Source organism: Mirounga angustirostris, unplaced genomic scaffold (genome assembly GCF_029215605.1).
Source record: "Mirounga angustirostris isolate CCGP_5_RB_7025 unplaced genomic scaffold, mMirAng1.0.hap1 SCAF_6, whole genome shotgun sequence".
Taxonomy (NCBI): domain Eukaryota; kingdom Metazoa; phylum Chordata; class Mammalia; order Carnivora; family Phocidae; genus Mirounga; species Mirounga angustirostris.
In genome coordinates this window covers 145,226,013-145,251,783 of record NW_026991714.1, presented here as the reverse complement: position 1 = coordinate 145,251,783, position 25,771 = coordinate 145,226,013, and the positions used below count along the sequence as shown (strand labels likewise).

The following is a 25,771-nucleotide window of genomic DNA, read 5'->3' as shown; positions in this document are numbered from 1 at the left end:
ACAAATAAATAAATTAAATTAAAAAAAAAAAACAACAGATTTTTCAGCCTCACCCCAAAACTACTGTGTCAGACTCTTCACGGGAGAGGTCAGGAAATGGAGTATTTTTAATGGTTACAAGCTGGTCCGGGCAATAGATCAGTATTTCAGAAATCCCTCCATCCATAAGCATCACCCAGGATGCTTATTAAAAACACAGATTCCGGGGTGCATGGGTGGCTCAGTTGTTAAGTGTCTGCCTTCGGCTCAGGTCATGATCCCAGGGTCCTGGGATCGAGCCCCGCATCGGGCTCCCTGCTCTGCAGGAAGCCTGCTTCTCCCTCTCCCACTCCCCCTGCTTATGTTCCCTCTCTTGCTGTGTCTCTCTCCATCAAATAAATAAATAAAATCTCTAAACAAAACAAAACACAGATTCCTAAGCTCCTCACCCAGCGATTTTGATTCAGAAGGACTAGGGTGGCCCTAGGAATGTAAAGATTTTACAAACCTTATGATCTGGGGAGACTGAGAACCACCACCCCATATGATTTCATTTACTGTCCTTCACCCCAAACCTGCCCTGTTCCCATGCTCTTAGATACAGTTTTAAAGTCATGAATTTAAGAGTGCTGGAATGAGTGGACCTACCTGCGAATAACTTGTGAATAACTGGAACCACCATGAGGATATCAGAGGATTGGGGGCCACAACGCTCGGTTATTACTCCATTAAACTGTCGCCCCTCCCCAGGCCAGGGACCTGCTTAAATAAAGGCCAGGCCAGCAGGGTTCCCAGGAGACTCGTCTGGTCTTTATTTCAGTGTGTCTAAAGTTTGGTCCTGGTTTCCCTGTAGTTGCTCTCACTTTAGATGTCCTTGTTTCTGATGTTGGATCCTTCTTGGGTTCTCGCTCCAGAACCTTAGCATCTTCTATGACTCCACCTCCTTTGCCCACACCCAGGCATCACCAGGTTCTGGGGGTTCTGCTTTGGGATGGTTTCCTCTACTACAGGGGCACCCTTTAGGCCCTTCCAGCCTCCCCCTCCCATGCACCAGTCCAAGCCCCTAAATTCAGTTTCTGAACTCTTTCCCCACCTGCATAAATCTTTATTTAAATATAAACAGACAAACCACAAAGCACTTCCCCAGCTTCCTGCTACCTGCAGGATAAAATCTCAACCCCTCACCTGACCTTCAAAGTCTCCTCCATCTGACCTCACTTCTTCAGCCTTGTTTTTAGTGAACGCTTGCCAGCAATCTGGGCTCACTTCCTGCTCAGCCACAGAGAGGTCCGATTCAGGAATTCTGCCCCCACCTGGAATGGCCGCTCGAGCTGTCTGCTTTAGTTCAAGATCCTCCACCCCTGCCCTCAGAGAACCCCAACAGCACCCAGCGTGTGGCATCACACAGCTCCCTGAGAAAAGTCCGTCATCTTTGAACTATCACCCGTGGAAGAATGGAAGAATGAGCAGGTAGAATGCTAAAGCTCAGGAAATGGCCACTACTCGACAACTTTTCCCTACAAAACACTCATTTCCTCTGGTGCAACCCAATAGCTCTATGATCTGATGAAAGGTTGTAGGATGAGATTCATTGTGTTTTGAGGGTTGAAAAAGAAAGGACTGCTGCCATCCCTGGCGGTTGGTACCCAAGGAGAGAGAAGGCGGCTCATGAGATGGTAGGCGGTGGCCCTGGAACGGGACGTGGATGCCCAGGGCAGCCGTGCTTGGGGATGGACATTGCTGAGCAGTAAGAGGGGCAACCCGGCTTTGTCCCAGCAGTGCGGGATCATCCTCCCTCAGGAGCCGGGGACTTGTGCAGGGATGGGCATCGGGCAGGTGCCTCCCAGCCTCTGCCTGGGTTTGACCAATGCAGGGCTAAGTTCCAAGAGCGACACCATGTGGCAATGGGAAAGCAAGGCAGTTGAATTGGTGGCACTCCTTTGGGTGAAAAACTGAACCCCCTTGGAGATGTCTGAACCCCATCCTTGTGTAATTCAGAGGTAAGAAGGCAGAAACGATGGGCTTTCTGCCACTAACGCATAAATGACGTAGGGTTCCAAGCCTCAGTGTCCCCACCCGTGCAGTGGAGAGAACCCTGCGCGGGAGGTCGTTAGGCCAGATTTACGCAGGCCTTTCCGCCCTCGTTCTGCCCTTGCCTCCAAGTCCAGCAGGAGCCACTGCAAAGCCTTTCTGTGCTTTCTCTCTGGAGTTTTTCCAAGGAGAAAACACAGTACGAGGTCAATGGCTTCTTCAATCTTTTGTAAAAACCTGTAATACATCCTGTGAAGAGAAAATGCTAGTTGTGTGACGTGGCAAGGGGAGAGGCAAATGCATGTGAGGATCACAAGAGAGCAAGTCTTAGAAAGTGACGAATGTCTGAGAGTCCCTCCCTGCTTCCTGACCGTGTCCTCGGGCTCACGGGGGACGGGCACACAGCACTGAAGGGAATGGCCCCGGGGCTCCCAGCCTCACCAAAGAGTCCCTGGTGCCAAGAGTGTCCTGAAGGCAGCGGGGTCCTAGGGCCTGAGGGACGGTGTGGTCTGGGCCAGTGGGCACCATGGTGGTGAGGGGACAGGTGATGGCATCAATACACCAGGTCGAGAGAGGGGACTTCCAAGGGTGGCTGGGTAAGGACTTGGAATCGGAAATGAACTGATTTAAAGAAAATAAAGGTGCATTTCGTGTGCCTAGAGCCTTCGGCATGGCGTCTGGTCCCCATGTGCAAACTGAACGTTACATGTTATGAGTATCGCTGTCGTGGATGCTGAGGGCGGCGTGCGTCACCGGAACAGCCCCTCCCGGGATCAGCACCTGCCCTCGCTTCCTCTGCGGGGCCTGACTCCTGCAGGCCGCTCACCCCTCCGCAGTCCGTGAGTTAGTTAGTCCAGAGCACCACAGACGCTCACGCGTCTACAGAGGAGAATTCATGTTTCGAATTGTGAACAGGAAGTTGCTTCTTTGGGCTTTTGCTCTTAGAAGGCACCTCTTTTATGCTCAATTCACTTGGCAATGAGAAGCGATTCTTCCTCAAGGGAAAAATAATAATTGACTAAAGCTGAGCAACAAGAAGCAAAAGCCCTTCCAGCTGCTGTTATTCTTCAGTCTAGCTGTGACCCAGGCCCCAAATACTTCCCAAGCCTCTTGAGAGATCCCAGAACCTCCATGGGGGAGGGGAGTGCCGGACCTCGGCTCTCAGCCAGCAGGGATTTCCTTTGCAGAGAATTCCAGAAAAGGTGAATCTGTTAGTTTCGTGATCACCCAGAGGCAATTTAGACGGGTCATCTGGTCTCATTAGAGCCAACTCTTAAAACCTCTGTCCAGTTATCCTGATAAAAAGTTCATGAAAGGGGAACAGACACGGGGGCCGGGGCGGGCGGGGGGGGGGGTCCTAGGAGGCCTCCCTTTTGCAGAAAACAGGGATCAAAGGTGTCGTTCAAGGCATATCCTGTGATTCCCTCAGCAGAAAAGAACACTCTGCCCCACCATTTCCCTAAAGAATCCTAATGTTCAGGCCAAGAGGTACAAAGTGCCTCTTCTGGAAACCGCGGAGCCGGAACCACCCGGAAAGTAATACCAGCCAGGCGTGGAAATTCCTGCCACCAGAGGCCGCTCGTACTTACCCGTGACCCTCCATAGTTTAAAGCCCAAACACAGATTTGTTGCTTAAACTCTTAGGTAAAGTGATTCTGCAAAGCATTCATGACCTAAAAATCTCATTGTCTATTGTCTATGATGGGGGGTGGGGGGGAGTCTACCTTTCAATTTTTCATTTTTGTTCCTTGGAGCTCCTGTTGATTTATTCTTTTAAGGCCTGTAATTATAGCCTCCTGGAACCCCAGGAGGGTTCTTCCAACCGGATCATGCACTGAACCCACAGACAGTTACTAACTGGCTCCAGTGTTCTTGTCCCGAGTCTGTTCTGGGGACTGAATGTTCACGTCTGCTGGCCCTCTGCTTGGGAACGCCCCCAAAACTAAGGGTGCCAAACACTACATGGGAGGAGTCTATTGGACTTCTTCCCAATAGCCACAGCAGGGAAATCAGGACCTCCTGGAGGTCATAATGAGGAGCCACTGACCGATGGGCCACACCCACACTGGCCATGTTCCACTGCATCAGTGTGGCCTTCTTAATTTCTGGAATTCATCCACCAGCCTCCCTGGGACTCAGGCTACCTGTCACGTTAGTAATAGTTTTTGAATCCTGTCTTATCCGGTACCATCACTGGCTACCATGCAGGAATACAGACCCAACTCACCATGCATGGGACGCTCCTGATACATCCTTTTGGTAGCCTTCAGGTTTTTATTTTAAGTTCTGATAACGAAGATAAATAACCTGGAGTACTGCTGGAATGGAAGGAAGCCCTTAATTGCTAGTTTCATTGGGCAGAAAAACATGAATTCTCTGATCATGCAGGTCGAGGTAATCACAAAGCAGTCTATAAGCCACTGCTTTGACCATATCACCACGGAGGACCATGTCATGGGTTTTAGGGTAAGTTTTCCAAAGCAAATGGAGCAAAGCAAATACTGAGCAGGCAGTGAGCCAGCCACACGTCGGGCTGGGCCAGTCCTCTGACCCTGGCTCTTACCTGTGCAAGTCTCCATGCTCAGTACTTCCAGACTTCTCCTCCAGGTCCCTTTTGAGGTTCTGACCATTCCCAGATGGTGGCACAGACCCTGGACTCTGAGCTGACGAAGTTCTCTGAGCCAGAAGAAAGAGAAATTGGAGAAGAAATCAAATAGGAGTGTCTGAAGACACAGAAGCATTTCTCAATTGGCCACTGGCCGCATCGTCGAGCGTCAGGTTGTTCATTTGCTTTATCATCCGCCTGAGCAGCGCCTGTGGGCTGGCATGAGCTGCACTCTGAGGTACAAGGTGAGCCAAGCAAGCACGGCCCCTGCTCTGCTCTGATGGAGGAGACACGCGGTTACACACAAGACTCCAGCTCAGTAGGACAACTGTTTTAGTCAAAAGCCAAGAATGGAGACACCTACCATACTTTGGGGGGGTCATCTGCTCCCCGGAGAAAGAGAGAGTATTTGCTCTAAGATCTTCAAGTGTCTAATTTGCTTGTGGCACCACCTAGATGAAAGACATTTTCCTCCTCCCTCCCCCTGGGCCTGCGAACCAGAATTCAGCCAGAAATCCGGGGGTGGGGGCGGACGCTGAACAAAGAAAATGATGAGCCCTTGGAAACTTGGGGCCACCGGTCCGAGGCCCTAACCACTCTGAGAGGCGGTCGCTTTTCCTTCTCTCTCACAATAAGCTCATCTGCTGGGTAAGCAGTTTTTAAAACCAAGATACAAAAATATAAAGGACAGTCAAAACTTCAAATCGTGGGACAGAAAGAGATGAGAGGTGTTAAAAACTCGATTTAAATAATGCTCATTTAATGGAGGCGCCTGGGTGGCTCAGTCAGTCTGTCTTCGGCTCAGGTCATGATCTCAGGGTCCTGGGATCGAGCCCTGCATCGGGTTCCCTGCTCAGCCTCTCCCTCTACCTGCCGCTCCCCCTGCTTGTGCTCTCTCTCTCTGTCAGATAAATAAACTCTTTAATAAATAAATAAATAAAGCTCATTAAGTGTAGTATAAATATCAGAAAGGGGAAAAGGGCTTTTTTAAACCCCAAGGAGTGTTTCCCAAAGCAGTGGTTGTCTTTCGGCCCATCTTCCCAGCAGTGCTCCTTCACAAGGCCCCACAGCCCTGCCCACTGGGGTGCACACAAGACTCCCCAAAGACCCAGAGGGGTGGGAATCTGGTGTGGGTTCTGTAGAATAAGAGTGCCAGCATTACCAGTAGGCTGTTTGTAGCCATTGTGGAAGAAGGCCACCCGCAACAAGACAGACTCGTGCTGGCAGGCAGAGAGAAGCCCGGATGAGGTACAGAGGGCAGAGGGGCAGTGGTCCCAGGGGGTGCGGAGGCCTTGGTTCCACTTGGTCCTGGGGTCCAGCCTGTTCTGCCCCCTCCAACCAACGATTACACGAGATCTTGAGTCCCCGTTTGCCTTCACTGGTACAAGTTGGATTTCTGTCACTTGCAACCCAAAAAAGTACATTCCATAAATGATCAGACCAGCTTCGAAGGAGACAAAGTGTTCTATGTCAGCTAAGTTTAAGAAGCGCTGGTTATCTAGCCCTCTTTTAGAAATTCACAGTGCACATTATCCAGAAAGGATCTGAGAAGATCTGTGGTCGAATGACATTGAACTCTAACTCCTTTTCCCAAAGTTTCTTGACCACAGGATCCTTTTGTTCACGTGCTGCCTGTTACCATCTACTAGAGCTAGTGTTCCATGGAACACACTTTTGGGGACAGTTAGCCCAAGGCCTCATTTCTCTTCACCTTGCTTAAACCTGGCAGATGATCCAAATCCACAGGGCAGGGCAGCCCCTGGCCTGGGGGGCACCTTCGTGAAAATTGGAAGGTGACGCTGCTCTGGGCGGGTGTGTGGCCTGTGAGCAGACAGCACCTTCATGTGAATTAGAAACAGCTTCCCTTTCCTCCAGCTGTTACAGCTCAGACCTAGGCACATGGCTTGTTGGGTGCCTGGGAGAAACCGAGCTCCATGAGCCCCGAGGTCCTGTCCCAAGGGAGGTGGCGGAGGCGCGGCCCAGGAGACACACAAGAAGAGCTTCTCTGGACTTTCCAGGCTCCCTGTGGCTGCCTGCCCCTTGTTGCTAGAAATCTTCTCTCAGCCCTCGGGGACGCTGCTCCCCTACGCGACTCCAGAGACAGACCCAGCCGGCCTTGCCCAACAAAACCAGCAATTGGTGATACAAAAGGCCTCTCCTAAGCCCAACAATTTACCAGCTGTGAGTACGGGATCCTGATGCAGTCGAATCATTTGATAAATATCTCATTTCACCCAGATCTTCCAGAAGGCATTTCCTGATTTGTCGATTCATTCAATTATCTAAAATACATTCATCTAGGGGCGCCTGGGTGGTTCAGGTGGTTAAGCGTTTGCCTTCAGCTCAGGTCATGATCCCGGAGACCTGGGACGGAGCCCATGCTCAGTGGGGAGCCTGCTTCTCCTTTTCCCTCTGCCCTTGCCCCTCCCCCCTTTGTGCTCCCCCCATGCTCATTCTCTCTCAAATAAATAAATAAAATCTTTAAAAAATAAATTAAAATAAAATAAAATACATGACCAGAACCAAAGCTAGAAGTGGGGGCTACCAAAATGAACGAGACTCCATCCCTTCCCTAGAGTTGCTCACAGTCTAGGGAGACAGCCCCCCCCATGCCATGACCACAGACGTGTAAACGCAGGGCCCCCCAAAGGGAGACCCAGTCCTCCCGGGAAGGGAGGATGCCACCCACCAGCTCTATCAACCTCTAGGCTGGGGTTGTTGGAAATCAATTTTGGAGCTTTCGTGGGACATTTGGGTGCAAATCATCTGTGCAATCTGAACCTGGGTGGGGGGTCTTCTTGAGACCTTGAATTTTCTGTTGGATGGGTGGTGTCCTTGACCTTCACACACAGCCTGAACGGCAAGTTAGCTTTGGGTATGTTTCCCCCGACTAGGGCAGGTGTCTGAGCGGCTGGCTACTTTGTTCACCCAATTGTGTCCAAAGGTAAAAAAATCAAAGATGCCTCAACTCTCAGGGCCACACATCCCAGTGCTAACATGATCCTACAATTAGAAAATCTCCATTCACTTTTGCTGAGACAGAATGTGGGGGGAAATGACAATAAGAATAGCTCCTGTTTATTAAGCACTTAGTAAGTACCAGGCACTGGACTTCTGGTCTCTGTGAACCATGTGATTGAAACTTCACAACAACTGTAAGAGGAAAGTACTATTCATGTCCTTGTTTTACAGCTGAGGCTTACAGAGGGTAAGTCTTTGGCCAAGATCACACAGCAGTGGAGTCTAGAGGGACCCATTTCTCTCCGACCCCAGCGCCGGGAAAAGGCATTTTTGTTCTATCCCTTTAGTGGGGAAGTGTTGAAGGAGGCAGAGAGAGCTGGGGCTGATCCCTCACCTAAAAGAAGGGCTGCTGACCCCCTCCCTGCTGGTATGACTTTCATGCTGGCTGAACCATTCCCTGAAATGGGAGCTCCACCCTGTCCTACAGACCTCAGTCCCCTGACCTGCGAACCAGGATGACAATCATCCCTGTTGGATAGTATGAAGGCAGGTCAAACTTTAAATCACTGTCAATTCAACCTCCGAAGTGCTCCTGGCCCTTCTAGAATGTTCTTTATCTGTATAACACTACTACCTTTGGACGCATGAGTTAAAAATCTTTACTACCTTAGCTCAAGAGTAACAATACAGAGTGAGTGACATTTTCATATCAGGTCCTGAGTTTTTATAAATTGTGACCCAATTCCTACTTGTCGGAATGTCACGCAGGCTTTGGCTCCAAATACCTTCTGCAGCCAGGCTTCCCTTTCAATCACATTATCAGCAGCAAGTGATTCTGCAAATAATTTAACAGAGAAATCTCCTGCTCTTTATTCCATGATCAAGGTTACTTTAAAGTAATTCTGGGAAGACACTGACATGTCTAACAGCCCAGACAGATGCAAACAACAGATGGTATAAGGAGGCAGATCTCTGCTCTAACTAAAGGGGATAAGGGACCACATGTTAACTTCCCTCAGGCAAAGGAATATAACAAGGGCTCAGATTCATCTTTAAAGCAGAAAAAAGGGTCTGCCTTTCTGCCTTTTCAGCAGCCCCACCCCTCCCTACTAGAAAGCTAATCTGCAAGAAGAATACCATCTCCAACAAAACAGATATGGATGGAGTTGCCATGAAAGCATCAGTACTGGGTTCTGAAAGCCTAGATTCATTGCCCAAAATAGCACCTGGCATGGAGAGGCAGGCACTTCATAAATATTTGTTGAATGTTTAAAAAAATTGAGTATTTCCATTTAGGGGTGCCTGGGTGGCTCAGATGGTTAAGCATCTGCCTTCGGCTCAGGTCATGATCCCAGGGTCCTGGGATCGAGCCCCACGTCGGGCTCCTTGCTCGGCAGGGAGTCTGCTTCTCCCTCTGCCCCTGCCCCTTCCCCCCCCCCCGAATCATGTTCGCTCTCTCTCATGCTCTCTCTCTCAAATAAATAAAATCTTTTTTAAAAAATAAAAATAAAATAAGTAAAAAATAGAGTATTTCCATTTGGTCGGTAGCCACTTCTGCAGAGCGGGGGAGACACACACAGGCCTCAGATCTCACTCTTCTACCACATTTCCCCTCCTTGCAGTTTCTCCATCCCAGCAACAGCGCTAAGTCCTGTTGTTCACAGGACTCTCGGGGGTCTGCTGTGTCAACAGGCATCCTGCAAAACAGCACGTGTATCTAAAATTTCCCTCACGCTTCCAAACAGGAGCCTGGACAAAAAAGTTGGCAGTCCTCCACATGACAAACTGCCTTGTCAAGTTGCTTCTTCAAATCTTTTCTCTGCTGCCACTGCTTGAGTAAACAAATAGCCTTTCTTTAGCTCTAGAATACTCCAGAGCCCAGGGTCTGTTTTAAAGGCATCTTTAAACAGGCACTTTCCAGCTCTAAAAAATACACTTTATCAAGAGCTAAAGTGTCTTACCATTAAAAAAAAAACAAAAACTCCCCTGACCTTACCTCTTCCATGTGCTCCCTTTGGCTTACTGGTCATGCCCATAAAGAGGCTGAGTTAACATGGTTAGATCATGACCAGAGTGTCTTGCCAACTCGCCCACTCTTGGAGCAAGCTTCTCGGGAGCAGTGTGACTGCAGGTGAATGCTGGGAAGTGGACCAAAGGTCATCCCCATGGCACTAGGAATCGGATTTCAGAAACAACCGACAGGCTGCCAAATATGGAGGAACACATGTTCGGTGCTGGGGCCTGCTTGGGCCGTCCATCTGCCCTGTCACGGGAAGGCAAATGCTCAGACCAGTTCTGCTGGATCATCCCAAACATCTCTTCCCCTCCGGGAAGAAAAGGAAAGATTGAAAATTAAAGCAGTTCATCCACACCGGCAGCAGAGGATGCCCCCGCCTTGAGCCTCACCTACCAGGCACTTTGTCACGCCAAGAAGGGGGAGGCCCCAAGGGTGGAATTTTCAGCTACCCCAGATGGAATGTTTTCTGACATGAATATGGCAGAAAAATGAACAAGCTTTGGAGTCAGAGAGAGCTGGGTTTGAAGGCCTACTCTTCCCTCAAAATACGGAGAAAAAAAGGTCGTGTTTGCAGTAGGATTTGGATGCTTCTGCCTCATGTCCAGGAAGGGCTGAATCTAGGTTCTAGGTAGACACAGAAGATTTTAAAAGACATGGGATAAGATGTTAATTTTAGAGGAAGCTGCGGGAAGAGTAAGTGGGAGTTCTGTACTATCTTTGCAACATTTCTGTAAACCTGAAAAATTCCCAAATAAAAAGTTTAATTAGAAAAAAAAAAAAGACGTGGTCCCTATCCTCCCAGCGAGTGAATGAGAGTTCCACATTCAGTGAACGATACCTATCTTCCCTCACCCAACAGCATCTGGGTCAAAATGGAAGAGTTACCCTAAAAGAACTCAGGAGCCTCCAAGATGCCCGAGTTGACATGTTCTGACATCTTTTGTCTATGGAGAAAGGAAAACCTTTGAGACTTCAGAAACATTGCCCAATATTAATGTCTTGTGTGGATTTAATATTTTAGAAGCAATATAATTTAAAGAAGGCTGGACCATTCAGAAAAACCAAATCGTTGCACCTCTTGGAGCTGGTTTATAGACAGGTCTATAGACCTATAGAGGTCTATAAAATGGAGACTGCGATCCCTGGCCTGCCTGCCTCAGTGGCTGACGGGAGCACCTCATCAATATGGCAAAGAGTGGCACATACGGAGGAGAGTCTCTTTATTTAAAGTGTTGGGTTTGTCAGGATAGCCTATCGTGTCCTATAACATTTATTCAACTCGATTTGAAATGCAGGCATAAACCTTAGATTTTGCCCCTCTCAAATTCCTACATCTGCTCATTTTCCTGCCAGAGCAGCATGCGGCTGGACTCAAGAATAAGAGCGCAGGTGCAGTGGTTAAAAGCCAAGCTTTCCTGCTTACTTAGCTGTAAGCCTTCGGGGTCTATGTCCCCATTACCGTATCTGGAAAATGGGGATCATAATTACAGGGTTTTCAAGGTTAAATAACATAATACATGAGGAGCACTTCACACAAGGCTAGACCATAGAAGACACTCATATATGTGTTATTATTATTACAAAGAAGAAACGGATTCAAAACTCATTAACTAAGAGCCCCAGGGGCTAAGTCCGCTTAGAGCTAAAGCAGTTAATCTGATTCTTTGGAAGATGCATCCGGCCCAAACCCGGAGCCATGCAGTTTGCAAACTTTAATAACAGCCCCAGTGAGAGTTAGCAGCAAGCCTCCAGGCGAGAGGGTCCCTAGGAGAGACTGTGGTAGCAGAGATTCACAGTGGAGGGGCTCTCCATTGTCACGAACTGGGGTTCACACTGCTTCACTGTCTCTTCCTTCCATTTTTTTCTCATTAAATGCAGTTAAATCATCCCAGATGCCCACCCACTGCCAGTAGAATATTAGAAGACGTTGTTTCTTCCAGGGCTAGTTTAACGCTCTCAGAACGTTGGGTTCTTTGGGTCCCTCAGGAAAGAGAGAAACTGCCCCCCCAACTTAAACTTGGGACCCCAAGCATCTGTAGCTTGAAACAATCCATGCCCATCCTGAGGGGTTGTTTATCTATTAATGAAATAGCCTGCAGAGAAATGCTCAGTCACGTTTCTGGGTGATCCAGACCCCAGGGTCAGCTCACGTAGCAGGGGATCTCCCGTGCTCCTGGTCCTCCGTTTCTGGGATGCCGGGGAATTCCACAGCCTGGGGCCACAGGGCTGAGGTCGCCTTCAGGAACAAACCTCAGGCCCCGGCTGCTTCTTGGACTTGGAGCCAGGAACCAGGGGGACCTGCCCTGATGCGGCCTGGGCTGCAGGCAGTGCAGAGACCTGCTCTCCCCCCTCTGGATCCCGTTTCTTTCCTGCTCATCCTTCAGCTCTGAGCCCAGACAGCAGCTCCCTGGGGCTGACACCCAGGGGCAGGTCAGGTGGCTCTGTACCTGTCATCTTGCTTCAGAGCATTGATCTCAGTTTCTATAGTTGAAAATCATTTTTTTCTGGGACTCAAACTACAGAAACATCCAGACGATGAAATTGCTTTAAAAGAGTTTTTTTTAAATGATCACAGATTTTTAAGTCAGGCCATTACAATAATAGGATGGGATGTTTTTTCTCCCTCCTCATGCTGCCAGAGCTGTTAATGGGCATCATGACGGCCCTGAGGGGAATCCAGGAGGTGGTAATGCCGGTGGGTGGAAGGCTGTCCTTCCCCTCTGCAATCTGGAAGCTCAGAGGCCTTCTGTGGGGCTCCTCCAAATGGAACACTCAGTAAAGAACAGGAACAACTGTCATTGTCACAGCCCAGGACCACGGGCTGGAGGGGCTCTTCTTTCACCATAAGTCCGTCCACGCAGGTCACGATGCAGGAAACCCCAGGAAGTGCCACTGGATGAAGGCTACTCTTGTCACGCTGCCACCTCTACCTCTGTCCCAGAGAGGAACACACACCCTAGGACCCTGACCCTCGCAGCGACAGCGCACGCTCCCCTGGGCTCAGCGTGAGACGTTCTGCCGACCCCTGGTTGGCCTGTGCCCACCACCCCCACACCAGTCACCCTCCACAGCCCCAGTTATAACTGTGGCTTTCTCTTCATTCCCAACCAACACGTCTGCAGGAAGGAGAGCTGCCAGGAAGGGGCAGCCTGGGGTCTGCGCGTGGGTCGCAGCTGGGCCTGTTGGTAGGGGCTGCCCCGTGCTCCCAGAGAGCAATCACCTGCCCCGAGGCCTCTGTGAGTCAGTTCCTGCAGGAATGGAGCAGGAGTGACCACGAGGACCCAGGACCCAAGGTGCAATAGCAGGTATCCCCCAGGGGCTGGGCTGGAGCTGAGAGCCCTTGGCGCATGAGGAGGAACCTTCAGTGAATGGATGGGCTCAGTCCAGCCTGCGTGTGTGAACTTGCCCCACCAACGGCTTCTGTTCTCTAGGGAGCACAGAAAAAACAAAAAACAAAGAAACGCTCCAGGCCATATTCCTAAATTTCAGAGTTTAAATAGGGTTTGTGTGGATCAAAGAAGAAATAACTGACTCGTCAGCAGGATCCAGATACCGGACCATGGTGATGTTATTAAACTTGACTTCTTGAGTTAAGGTTAAATGGTCAATAACTAAGTCAACGATCAGTTGTTGCCAAAAAATTTCAAAAGCAAAAATCATTAAGATAATTTGCCAGGGGCGCCTGGGTGGCTCAGATGGTTACGCGTCTGCCTTCGGCTCAGGTCATGATCCCAGGGTCCTGGGATCGAGTCCCACATCGGGCTCCCTGCTCCTTGGGAGCCTGTTTCTCCCTCTGCTTCTCTCTCTCTCTCCCTGTCTCTCATGAATAAATAAATAAAATCTTTAAAAAATAAATAAATAAATAAATAAAAAATAAAAAAAGATAATTTGCCAGCCCCCCTGCCAAGAGTTTATGAAGAGAGGTCCTATGAGGCTCACATCCCTGCTTCTCTCGGTGACTGCATGAAGGTCCATTCTCCTCAGGCATCCGCCATCCCCCAACTCCAGAGCAGCTCAGTACACCCCTGCCTCATCTGACCCCCCACTCTCTGCCGCACGTGCACCCCAATCAGCCATCAGAAGAGAGCTGCCTCCCCTCCCTTCCCCCATCCTCACAATTCCCAGGTGTGTCTGCTTTCCTCTTCCCTCCACCATCCACAATGGCAGGGGATTGCTCTGTAAGCCCAAGTCGGCTCCAATCCCATCAACTCTCAACAGTCAAGGTCAGCCTTCCTTCGGTCCACCCGTCGATCACCCGTCCTCCACCAACCTCTGCCTCTCTCCCTCATTCCCACCAGCAGGCAGCCATCTAAGGTCTTCAATCTTTAAACCCTCCGGGTTTAACTCCCTCTACTCCCTCTACTAGCTACCGTCCCAATATTCGGCTCCCTTTTCTAGAAAAGCTTATTGCATTATCTCTACCCCTCTCTCCACTTCCTTATCTCCAATTCCCTCTTCAGGCATCCAAACTGCATCCCTGTCATTCCACTGGAAATGCTTATCAAGGGTTCAAGGGGCAGTATGAGGTTCCCTCACACCGATGGCCTTCATATTGCCAAGTCAATGGGCAGGTGTCTGCTCCTTGATTTCTCAGGAGCATCTGATGCCTCCACTTTCTCTGGACACTCTCCTCCATGGACCTCCCAGGTCCTTCATTTTCCTATGTCTTCTGCTACAGCTCCTTCACAAACTGCCCCCTACCCCTGAGGCTCACACCTAAATATTAAAGGATATCTCAGGGATTAGTCCTGAGTCCCTTTGCCCATCCTCACTCACTCCCAGGTGTTCTCATCCAGCTTTAAACACCTACGCTGGTGACTCCAACATGCATCTCAAGCTCCACCTCTTGTGCATCCAAATGCCTCTTTCACTGGAGTGCCCGAAAGGCATTCACATTTTATGGCCAAACCAGAACATTTGATTCTCTCCCTTCCCCCTAAACTTGCCCCTCCTCCAATCCTCCTGATCTCAGGGAAATGATGTTTCAATCTGCTCAGCAGCTCAGGCCAAACACCTAGGGCTCGTCCTTAATTCTGCTCTTTTCCCCACCCCCAAATTCCATCATCATCAAGCCCACCCTCTCTGCCTTCAAAATACATCCCCAATCCAGGGACCCCCTTCCCTGCCACCTCATTCCAAGCCATCACCATCCACGTCTCTGACTTCTAAATGGCCTCCTAACTAGTGTCCCTCCTCCATTTCTGCCCTCCGCCCCTTAAAGACCATTCTCTACATGGCAACTGCAAAGCTCTTTTTTAAAATCTCAAACCGGGGCACCTGGGTGGCTCAGTCGGTTGAACATCCGACTCTTGGTTTCGGCTCGGGTCAAAATCTCGGGTTTGTGAGATCAAGCCCCATGTTGGGCTCTGGAGCCTGCTTGGGATTCTCTCTCTAGCACCCCCCTCACCCCACCCCACCCCCCACCCCACTGGTTGCACACACACTCCTCTCTAAAATAATAATAATAATAATATTAAATAAAATAAAATCTCAAATCAGCTCATGTCACACCTCTGTTGAAAACTCACTGGTGGTTTTGCATCCCAGTTAGAAAGCTGATAATGACCTACAAGATTCACCCCCACCCACCTCCCTGATCTCGCATCTCGACATAATCTCTCACCCACTCTCCTCCAGCCACACTGGCCTTCTTTGCTGATCTCAAAATACAACAAGCTCATCCCTCCCAGACATGCCACACATGCTCTTCCCTTTTCCAGAATGTTCCTTTTCCAGAACTTTATATGGCTGCCTCCGTCTGGGCACATGAGATCTGCACTGACCACTGATCAGAAATAGCCTCTAACCACAACGAAATACCACTTCACACCCACTAGGATGGCTATTATAAAAGCAAAAACCAAAATGAGAAAACCCCAAGACTTCGCAAGGATGTGGAGAAATTAGAACCCTTGTGCATTGTTGATGGGAATGTAAAATGGTGCAGCCGTTGTGGAGAAGTCTGGTGGTTTTCAGGAAATTAAACACAGAATTCACATGTGATCCAGCAAATTCAACTTTTGGATATCTACTGCAAAGAACTGAAAGCATGGAGTCACACATATTTGCACAGCTGTGTTCATACCAACATTATTCACACTAGCTGAAAGGTGGCAGCAACCCACATGTCCATCAGCGGATGAACGGATGAAGAGAATGTGGGATATAGATAATGGAGTACTATTCAGCCCTAAAGAGGAAGGACATTCTCACACAGGCTGCAACGAGGATGAACCTTGAAGGCATTGTGCTGAGTGAAACAGATCAGTCACAAAAGTGACTCCACTTAGGCGAGGTACCAAGTGGAGTCAGATTTAAAGTAGGAAAGTAGCATGGTGGCTGCCGAGGGCTGGGAGTGGTGAGGGGGATGTGGACATATCGGTTAATAGGTCCCCAATTTCAGTTTAAAAACATGAAAACTTTCTGGAGATGGATGGTGGGGATGGTTGCACAACGTGAATGTGCTTCACACCATTGAACATCCATTGTACACTGAAAAATGGTTGCAGTGCTAAATTTCATATAATGCATATTTTACAATAGAAAAATGTCTACAGAATCCTTCTTTGTTTCAGGAACTCAGTATCGATATTGACATCTGGCGAACTCACTATGTTCCGTAACAAGACTGGGGTGGCGGTGATGTGGGAAACAAAGGCAGAAGAGAAATTATTAAATTTCCTTACTACCTACAGCCCATTGACAAGTCCTTCAAACAGGCAGAGTGACATTCCTCTAGGGACTCAACTGCCTGGATGTTGACACTTTGCTAAGGGCAAAGGGTAATCCTAGCCCAACCCAACCCCCCCCCCCCCCCGAACCCAAGATCCTGTAAGCCTACTTTAACATATAAAAATTCTTTTGGAAACTTCCTTTATCTCTAAACCCCCCAAGATACGTGTTGCAATCATCCCCCAAGCATATGGCCCTCCGATATACATCTGAAGGGTCTCATGACTAAGGTTTTATTAGACAGTAATAAATGACCTTTTCCCAACAATAGCTAGGCCCTTCAGGGTCCTGGAAACCTTGCTTCCAAAATTCCTTAGGGACTTACACTATCCCTAACCCCCTCCCAACTTGAAAGTATATAATGGGACATTCCTCATGACCCCAGCGCAGCTTTCTGCCCATGGGTCCTGTCCCCGGGCTTTAATAAAACCACCTTTTTGCACCGAAGACATCTCGAGAATTTTCTTGGCCGTCGGCTTTGAACCCTAATGTCTTTCCTCCATCGGCGGGCGCCCACGCCAGTCAGGAGACCACCCGGGGGACATGGCCATGCGGCTGGCAGCACGCGCCACCTTCCTACCGAAACCGCCCAGATCCTGCAAACCCCTCAGCCTGTTACTCCGGCCCGGGCTGCAGTGTTGAAGGCATTAGCCTGCAGCAGCCTCTTTGCCGGGCAAGGTAATAAAAATCACTGTTCCTCTTTATCCCCAATCTCTGGCTTCGTGTTTTATTTCGGCACAGAGGTCAGTTTTTGACAACATCACTGGTGGGATATACAGAGAAAGAAGCACACCAATCAGACCAACCTGGCAGCCACCCTTGGGGGTGGAGCAGCTCCTTTCTTTTCTTTTTAAAGATTTTATTTATTTATTTGACAGAGAGAGACAAAGCGAGAGAAGGAACACAAGCAGGGGGAGTGGGAGAGAGAGAAGCAGGCTTCCCGTGGAGCAGGGAGCCCGACACGGGGCTCGATCCCAGGACCCTGGGACCATGACCTGAGCCCAAGGCAGACGCTTAACGACTGAGCCACCCAGGCACCCCTTTCTTTCCTTTTTTTTTTTTAAAGATTTTATTTATTTATTTAAGAGAGAGAGAGCGCTTGAGCGAGCAGTGAAGGGGGGAGGGAGAGAGAGAGAATCTCAAGCAGACTCTGCAGAGCTCGATCTGACGACCCTGAGACCACGACCTGAGCCAAAACCAAGAGTCGGACGCTTCTCCGACTGAGCCACCCAGGCTCTTTCCCTAAAGCCAGGAACACGCCACCCCGGGCCTCACGCCCCTCCCTCGTGTGTCGGGATATCAGGGCAGGTGGCATCTTACGGTCCCACCTTGACCACATCCACAAGCACACACCAACCTGGCCTGCATTCTCTCCAGGTAAAATCTCCTTGGACCGGATGCAAAGCTCCTAATTGGCCCTCCTCCCCAGGGGACGGCCAGCACTTCAGCCGGAGCGACAACTCCGGGGCTCAGGCCTGACGACAGGGACAGCGGAAGCAGAACGCAATCTTTTCTCACGACACACCAGTTTTGCCCGCGGGCGGCGAAGACGGAGCCGCGGGGCCACCGCGCCGCCCAAAGCCTCGAGGACAAGGGAAAGCAAAGCGGGGGCGAGCGGCCGGTTAGTGCGGGCCCCCCGAGTCTGCGCCCCGTGGCGGACATGAGCTTTGCTGAGCGTCTGGGAGCAGGGCTGCTGTGCAGGCTCTTGGGCAGGCACCCCAACAGGTTGTCTTAAGAAGATCTAAACACAGATTGCAGATTCTGCTGTGTTTTAGAGCTCCTTTGAGGTAGAGGAAAGGGGGCAATGGGCGAAGGCGGAGCAAACCCCCCAATTTAAAGGAACATGCCACGCGCCAAGTGGGCAAAGGCCTAGGTGTTAGGAAGGGGGCTGAGCAGCAGAGCACATCTCCCGGTACCTGCACGGGCTCGGGGTTTGGAGGCCACAGGATGACGTTTCGCGAGCCAGAGTTCTCTTGCTGAAAGCAAAGGAGTCTCACCGTTAGGAGGGGCCGCGGTGAACAGGAACACCCCCCCCCCCCCCCCCCGTACCAGAGGGACAGTCTTGGCTGGTTTCTCTTCCTGCTAGGGGTACTCCCACCCTGCCCATGGCTACCAGGGGACATTAGTCACCAGAGGGAAAGGCACCTGCAGCCCGAGGGTGTAGGAAGAAGGCAAGGGTTGGCCCTGGGCAGGCCTGTCCTCATCCTTTGCCCTGATGACGGGCTGGCCCTTGATGCCCAGTGTTTCATCTGTGAACAGGAGGACCCTTCAGACCTCTGCCTTTCCTTCTAAGAGTTCACGTGTAAGCAGAATGCTGGGACCTCCAAGTGCATCTTCACAGAAGATGAGCCCCTGGGAGAGGCAGGGGCATGGATGGGGTAGGGGGGGCATGGATGGGGTAGGGGGGGATAGGGAGTGTGGAGGCTGAGAAACTAGTTTGGGGCAGCCTGCACTGATCCAGCTGTGAGGTAACAGGGTGTGCGGTGGGGGTGGAGAGAAGAAAAAAAACTGCTAGAAAAAAACTACATCTTGAACATGTTCTACGTATACTTTTCATCTTTTGAGAAAGTGCTCTAAGTGATATTGATGGGGCCGTCACCTCCCTGGGCCCACCTTTCCCCTGCATGACTCGGGCTGGCCCATCAGAGTGTCCACATCTGGTGGCGCAGTGACGGATCCCAGCCAGGGCACGCGACACCATCAGAGCCAGTCCTCAGAGGGTGCTGACTGGGAGGCTGGACCGTTAACGGGAGGAAGTCTGGACGCCTGGAGCAGCCATTGGTGTTTTTGGTTTTGTTTTCTCTTCTGTTTCTACCAGGCTGAGGGCACCTCCCTAAGCACTCAGGCATCACGGAGGAAAGCAGAGCAAGATCCAGAGAAGACAGATCTCCAGCATCCTCTTTTGAACCTCTGGACTCAGTGACTGCTGAGGCTAGACCCTCTCTCTGGACTTCCTAATTCTATAAGCCAAATAAGCCTTCTCTGCTTATAGTCATTGGAGACAGTTTTCTGGCTCTTGCAACCAAAGGAAAGTCTTAATTACATAGAAATTTGAAAGGCTAAATGGCCAGTCCATTCATTTATTAATTATAAATCACAGAATGACTTATTAAATGGGGAGAATGGGAGTGAGTGGAGTCAGAGGTTACCTCCATATTTCTGTCTTGGATGGTAGGGTAGATCATGGTACTTGGGAGGGGGGACACAGGAGGAGAAAAGGATGGGGGAGGGGGAGCCTAGTTCAGGTTTGAGGAAAGTGGGGTGACAGTGGATCATTCAGGAGACAGTGGAAAGATGAGTCTGGAACACCAACCCCATGGCAGATCCCCGATCCTATAGCCAAATGTACTTGTGCTTCATTCCCACTTGTTTCTCTGTGCAAGGCAAACCTTGTGCTGACCCTGGAATCCTAAGGGCAATGCCATCATGCCCCACTGGGTCATGTGTGACTGAGGTTGGAGCTGTGAAAATTTGCAATGGCAGGAAGACATCTCCTGTCTGCTCCAGGAGGGAACTGGGATTGGGGCCTGGCAGGAGGTGAAAAGTAAAGATCTGAAACATTGAACTATATTCATTGCTTGCAAGGACACAGTGAGATTTGGACCCCCTCATACCCTGATGAGAAAAGTATAAATAGGCATCACCTTTCTGGAAAGTATTTTGTATGTAGATATAGATAGATCTAGATCTAGTTCTATAGCAAGAATTTCGAAAACACCCTTTATTTGACCTAGCAATTCCATCTCTATGAGTCTATCCTAAGTAAACCAGCCTTTAATTCTGGACAGTGTCATTTAATAAATAATGAAGAAAACATGTAAACCACTTTAATTTGCCTGTATTCAGGTAGAAATTCATCTCAGATTCAAGAAGTTCAGCCACTGCCCCAAGGAAGTCTCTTCAAGCAGGTAAGACCAATGTTCCTCTATTCTAGGTTTTCTCAACCTTGGTACCTTTGACATTTTGAGAAGAATAATTCTCTGTTGTGGGGCTGTCCCTGTACCTTGAGAACATTTAGCAGCATCCCTGACCCCTACTAGATACCAGAAGCACCTCCACTCTGGAGCTGAGATAGTAAACCTGCCTGTAGACATTGATAAATGTCCTGGGGGTGGGGGCAAATACACCCCCAGTGAGAACCATCACTCTGTCGTGTTTGTAGCCAGAGTGGAGCTTACAGATGGTTTGGGGCCCAAACAGCTCTGCAAGTCTTTAGAGAAGGTATTGAATCTGAGCCACTTGGTTTGTTAATCAGCAGGACTAAAGGCCAGAATATGAGTCTAGTGCTGAACCAGTGGCCATGGCTTTCTTCACTCCAAAACACAAGATAGAACGTTCTTGTAAGTTAGAGGTTACAAAGAGGTAGGATGAGCCAACCCCATCCAGCAGGAGCATCTTTTTGGCTCACAGAGTGTTTAAAAATAATTTAAATTAGTTGCCAACATTTTGAAAGTTGTAAAATTTCTTTACACAGCCTCTTCCAAGAAAATAGGAGAGAGCACTCCCCAACTCGTTTTATGAGATTAGTTTTAGCATGATACCAAAGCCAGAGAAAGAAAGGAAAACTACCAAGCAATGTTAATTGTGAATTTAGACACAAAAATCCTCAACAACATGTTAGCAAAGCAAGCCTAACAGTCTTTATAAATAATTATACACCATGACCAAGTAGGATTAATTCCAGGTATGCAAGACTGGTTCAACATTTGGAAATCAATCAGTGCAATCTAACCTACCAACAGCCCAAAGAAGAAAGAAAGGTCATATGGCTACATCAATTGACACAGAAAAATAAAAAAAGCATTTGAAAAAATCCAATACCCATTCATGATAAAAATCCTTAGCAAACTAGGAATAGAGGGGGATCTTCCTTAACTTGATAAAGAGAATTTATAGGGGTGCCTAGCTGGCTTAGTCAGTAGAGCATGCGACTCTTGACCTCAGGGTCATGAGTTTAAGCCCCATATTAGGCCTAGAGCTAAATAAATAAATAAATAAATAAATAAATAAATAAATAAATAAATAAATAAAGTTTAAAGAGAGAGAGAGAACTTATAAAATCCTGCAGCTAATATCTTACTTAACAGTGAAAGATGGAATGCTTTTCCCCCACAACTGGGAACTAGGTGAGGATGTCCACTCTGACCATTTCTAATTAACGTAGTACTGGAATTCCTAGCCACAGTAATAAGGCAGGAAAAAGAATTGAAAAGAAGAAATGCAACTCTCCCTATTTGCAAATACCATGATTGTTTACATAGAAAATCCCAAAGAATCTACAAAAAGCCCTTTGGATCTAATAAGTGAGTTCAGCAAGGTCACAGGATGTAAGATCAACACACACAAAAATCAATACACTAACAATGAACATGTGGCAACCAAAGTTAAAAACACAATACTATTTATAATTACTGCAAATAAAATGAAATACTTAGGCATACACTTAAAACATATGCAGGATCTATATGCTGAAATTTATGAAATGATGATGAAAGAAATCAAAAAGAAGCACTGTGTGTTCACGGAATGGAAGACTCATCATAGTAGAGATGTCAATTTTCCCAGTGTATCTATAGGTTTAATGTAATCCCTATCAAAATCCCAGCAATGTATTTTTTAGACATAGACAAGCTTATTCTAAAATTGTATGGAAAGCTTTAAGTCCTAGAATAGCTAAATCAATTTTGAAAAGTAGTGAGGAGGGAGAGGACTTATTATATAGCAGCAGTAATCAAGACTGTGTGGTATCAGCAGAAGAGTAGACACATAGATCAATGGAATAAAAAAGAGAACCCAGAAACAGACCCACACAAATATGACCAACTGATTTTTGACAAAGGTGCAAAAGCAGTTTAATAGAGAAAGAATAGTATTTTCAATACACAGTAGTGGAGAGATGGCCATTCGTGGGCAAAAGAAAATGGAACAAAAACATAGAAAATGAACTTCAACCTAAATCTCATACCTTACACAAACATGAATGCAAAATGGATCATGGACTTAATATAAAATGTCAAACTATAAAATTTTTGGAAAAAATAACATAGGAGAAAATCTTCAGGATGTAGGGGTAGAAAAAGAATTCTTAGACTTGACACCAAAAGCACTAGACTTGACAGAAAAGGAAAAGGAAAAACTGATCAGTTGTACCTCATAAAAACTTTTGTTCTGCAAAAGATTCTGTTCAGGTGATGAGAAGACAAGCTACGAGTGGGAGAAAATATTTGCAAACCACAATCTGACAAAGGATTAGTATCTAGACTATATAAAGACTCTTAACACTCAACAGTTTATAAAAAACAATTAGAAAATGCATAAAAGACATGAACACATATTTCACCAAAGAGAACACACAGACAGCAACAAGCTCAAGAAAGATGATCAGCAACACCAGTTATCATGGAAATGCAAATTAAAACCACAGCGACACATCACAACACACATATCAGCATGGCGTCACCAAATAGTGACAACACCAAACGATGACCAGGATGTGGCAAAACTGGATCACTCATCCATTGCGTGTTGCTGGTGGGAATGTAAAATGGTACAGAGATTCTATCTCACCGTTTGGTGGTTCCTTATAAAACTAAACATGCAACTAGCACATGATCCAGCAATTGCGCTCTTGGGCATCTGCATCGGAGAAACAAAAACATGCTCACACGCACACAAAAACCTGTATACAAATGTTCACAATAGCTTTATTTGTAATCGTCCCAAGCTGGAAACAACCAGATGTTTCTAGACCATGGAGCACAACTCAGCAAGTAAAAGGAGTAAACTACTGATACACGTAACTACCTGGATGAATCTCGAGGAAATTCAGCAGAGTGAAAAAAGCCAATTCCAAAAGGTCCTACACCGTATGATTCTATTTATATAACATTCTCAGAAAGCCAAAATTACAGACATAGAGGACAAACGAGGAGGTGCCAGGGATTTGGGGTGGGGAACAGGAGGTGGTGAAAGGAAAACTGAAAGGAATCCTTCAGGTGATGGAAATGTTCGGTATCTTGACTGTCTCAATGTGGGTATGGCTAGTTTCAAAAGATGTTACCCTGGGGGAAACTAGGTAAAGGGTTCAGGGACCTCTCTGTATTAGGTCTTGCAACAGCATGCCAATCTACCATTGCCTCAACATCAGAAATTTAATTATAAATGCTTTTATGATTTCATAGAAAATTACGGGCTTTTGACTTCTCTTGAAGAGATAGGAAGCTCTTGTGACACTGGGTCTGCACTTCCACATGGCAGCCATCAGCCAGAGTTGGTGGTGGTGCCTCCTTCAGACAATAGGACAGGATCCCTCCTGTTTGCCACAGTCCCTCCTCCTCCCTATTGTCTCACACACTGCCATTGACCAGTTACTATTTCTGGCCTGCTCCTAAAGACTGGAGTTTGCCACATTTTGTCTTAATGATTCCTGTGTTCCTCCTTGAGAAAAGAGGATTGTAGGGAAGAAGAAGGCAGAGGGAAAGCAAATTGCCTTATGCTGCCTTTCAGATCCAATGATCTCACTCAGAAAACTCAATACCATGAATCCAAAATTTCCACTGTGTGTGAGATAAATAGGAAAGCGTCCTCCTGATTTTGTTCACCAGGGCATTGAATTAAGTCTCTCAAAGTGAAAATGGAGAGCTATAAAATTTGAATATATTTTAACAGTCCCAGGTGTATGCGCAATTAAGCAGTTAAAGCTCATTCCTCAGTTGTGAAAACCTTCCCTAACATGGAAATGATAGTTCACGTTTAATCTGCTCAACATGGATAGATTTGAAGATCACTCTTTAAGGGCCATAACTTTATTTTGGGGAGGAGTGTGGATAAGGTTTCATTTCAACCTCCTCTGATGCATCCACATAAGTAAACGGATGGGTGGTCACAATCCAGGAAAAATGTGCCAAACTCTTATTATTTTAAAAGCACAAAATAGTTAAACTAGTTTTTTTTTTAAATATGGTTTATAAAATCAGGGCTAGCCTTAATACAAGAATTCTGAAAATGCAAATGTTAAATGCTTCTGTGTGTCCGTATGTATTTATGCATAACCTGTGTTTTCACTTGTTCCTTCCTGGGTGGAGAGGAGATGCTGAAAAAAAGAAAATCTAGTCAAGGTCAGTCAAGGGACCCGTGCAGGTTGAGGGGTAAGCTCCCTGACACCCACCTGGCTTTCCGAGGTGCTGTTCTCATTGCCCATGGTGATTCAGGGTGCCAGCGTCCCTCAGGATTTTACCAGAAGCAACTAGAAGAAATAAAAAGGTATACACATCTGTAAAATTGAGGAAGATCTGAGGCTTTTTCTCTCCGCACCTCTCCCCAGACTCAAAAGCCAGATGATGGGAAATGTGGATCTCTGCAGTCACATCATGGAAAATCGCTTTTGAAGGGTTTTCTTTTGCGATATGCCACCCAGACTTCTTTCCCAGGACGGGCTGCTGTGTTTGTTCCCCAGCCCAGGGTTGGCAGCCGTTTCTGAAAAACGAGTTTGTCCCTGAGTCTGTGTGAACGCCAATGTACACACATAGGTGTATCCACAAATGGAGTGACAGGAGGGACTCAGGTGCCAAAGAAGGCTCCAGGGGTGGCACTCTCAGGGTGTTTTCTGCTCCTAATTGTGCTCCCTCCGGAAATGCAGAGGGTGGCACTTCCCCCCATCAAGTGACCCACAGAGCCGGGTGTCGCACATTAGGAGGCTTGAAATCCACTTTCCTTCAGTAACATATTTTTTACTCAAAGCGCTTGTTTCATCAAATCAGTTTCGCTTCTGCACATATTTTTATGAGGGCAGAATGGTTTTCTTGGTGAGGAAAATGGGTTGCCGGGGCCAGACAAGGAATAAATCATCAGGTAAAGGGGCGGGCTGCCCGGACCACTAGACCCGTTCCATCGGGCTCGCTTAGCGACGGTGATGATTAATCACCGTCCTCGGGAGGAGGCTTCCCACACAGCTCAGAGTTCCACAAGACCCCATAACATCAGCAGGACGGGGACTCTCACCCGCACTTTTTCTACACGGAGAAACTACGTTACAGAAAACTTGTAGAATTACCAACTTTTAGAGCTGGAGCCTGAGAGATTACCAGTCTGATCCAGCGGGGGAAACTGAAACCAGAGAAGGGAAGGGGGCTTGCCAAAGACCCAAGCTGGAAAACGGACTCAGTCTCCTGCCTTCCAACTCAAGATTTCTTCCACAACAGTATTTGCTTCCACCATAGTATTTGATGGAAATATTAGCTCAGAAAACTTCGGTGATTGACTCACTTCAAATAAAATTTGTCCACTGATTGCTTATCCATTCAACCAACACTGACTGAGTAGCTACCACGTGCTACGCGTACTGAACAGTCACGGGAAAAGAAAATGTGAGTATTTTCAGCAGCACAAATAAAATGCCCCCCAAATTGAGAAAACTGGAAGTGACATCACTGTAGTAGTGATCGATT

At 47.8% G+C, this 25,771-nt stretch overlaps 1 protein-coding gene across 7 annotated transcripts in view; it reads right to left on the bottom strand.

The window, feature by feature from the left end:
• The window catches only part of TACC2 (transforming acidic coiled-coil containing protein 2), a 199,392-nt gene that overhangs the window by 158,590 nt on the left and 15,031 nt on the right, over positions 1 to 25,771 (bottom strand). For 6 of the 7 annotated variants that reach the window (XM_064595369.1, XM_045879001.3, XM_045879000.3 and 3 more), the window contains 3 exons: positions 24,493 to 24,570; positions 18,242 to 18,301; positions 4,574 to 4,686 (listed from right to left, as the gene is read on the bottom strand). In XM_064595369.1, coding sequence (XP_064451439.1) covers positions 4,574 to 4,686; positions 18,242 to 18,301; positions 24,493 to 24,525 — 206 coding nt within the window. In that variant the 5' untranslated portion in view covers positions 24,526 to 24,570. Of the gene's footprint in view, positions 1 to 4,573; positions 4,687 to 18,241; positions 18,302 to 24,492; positions 24,571 to 25,771 lie in introns of those variants that run through there. The other variant, XM_045879003.2, reaches the window with a different exon arrangement.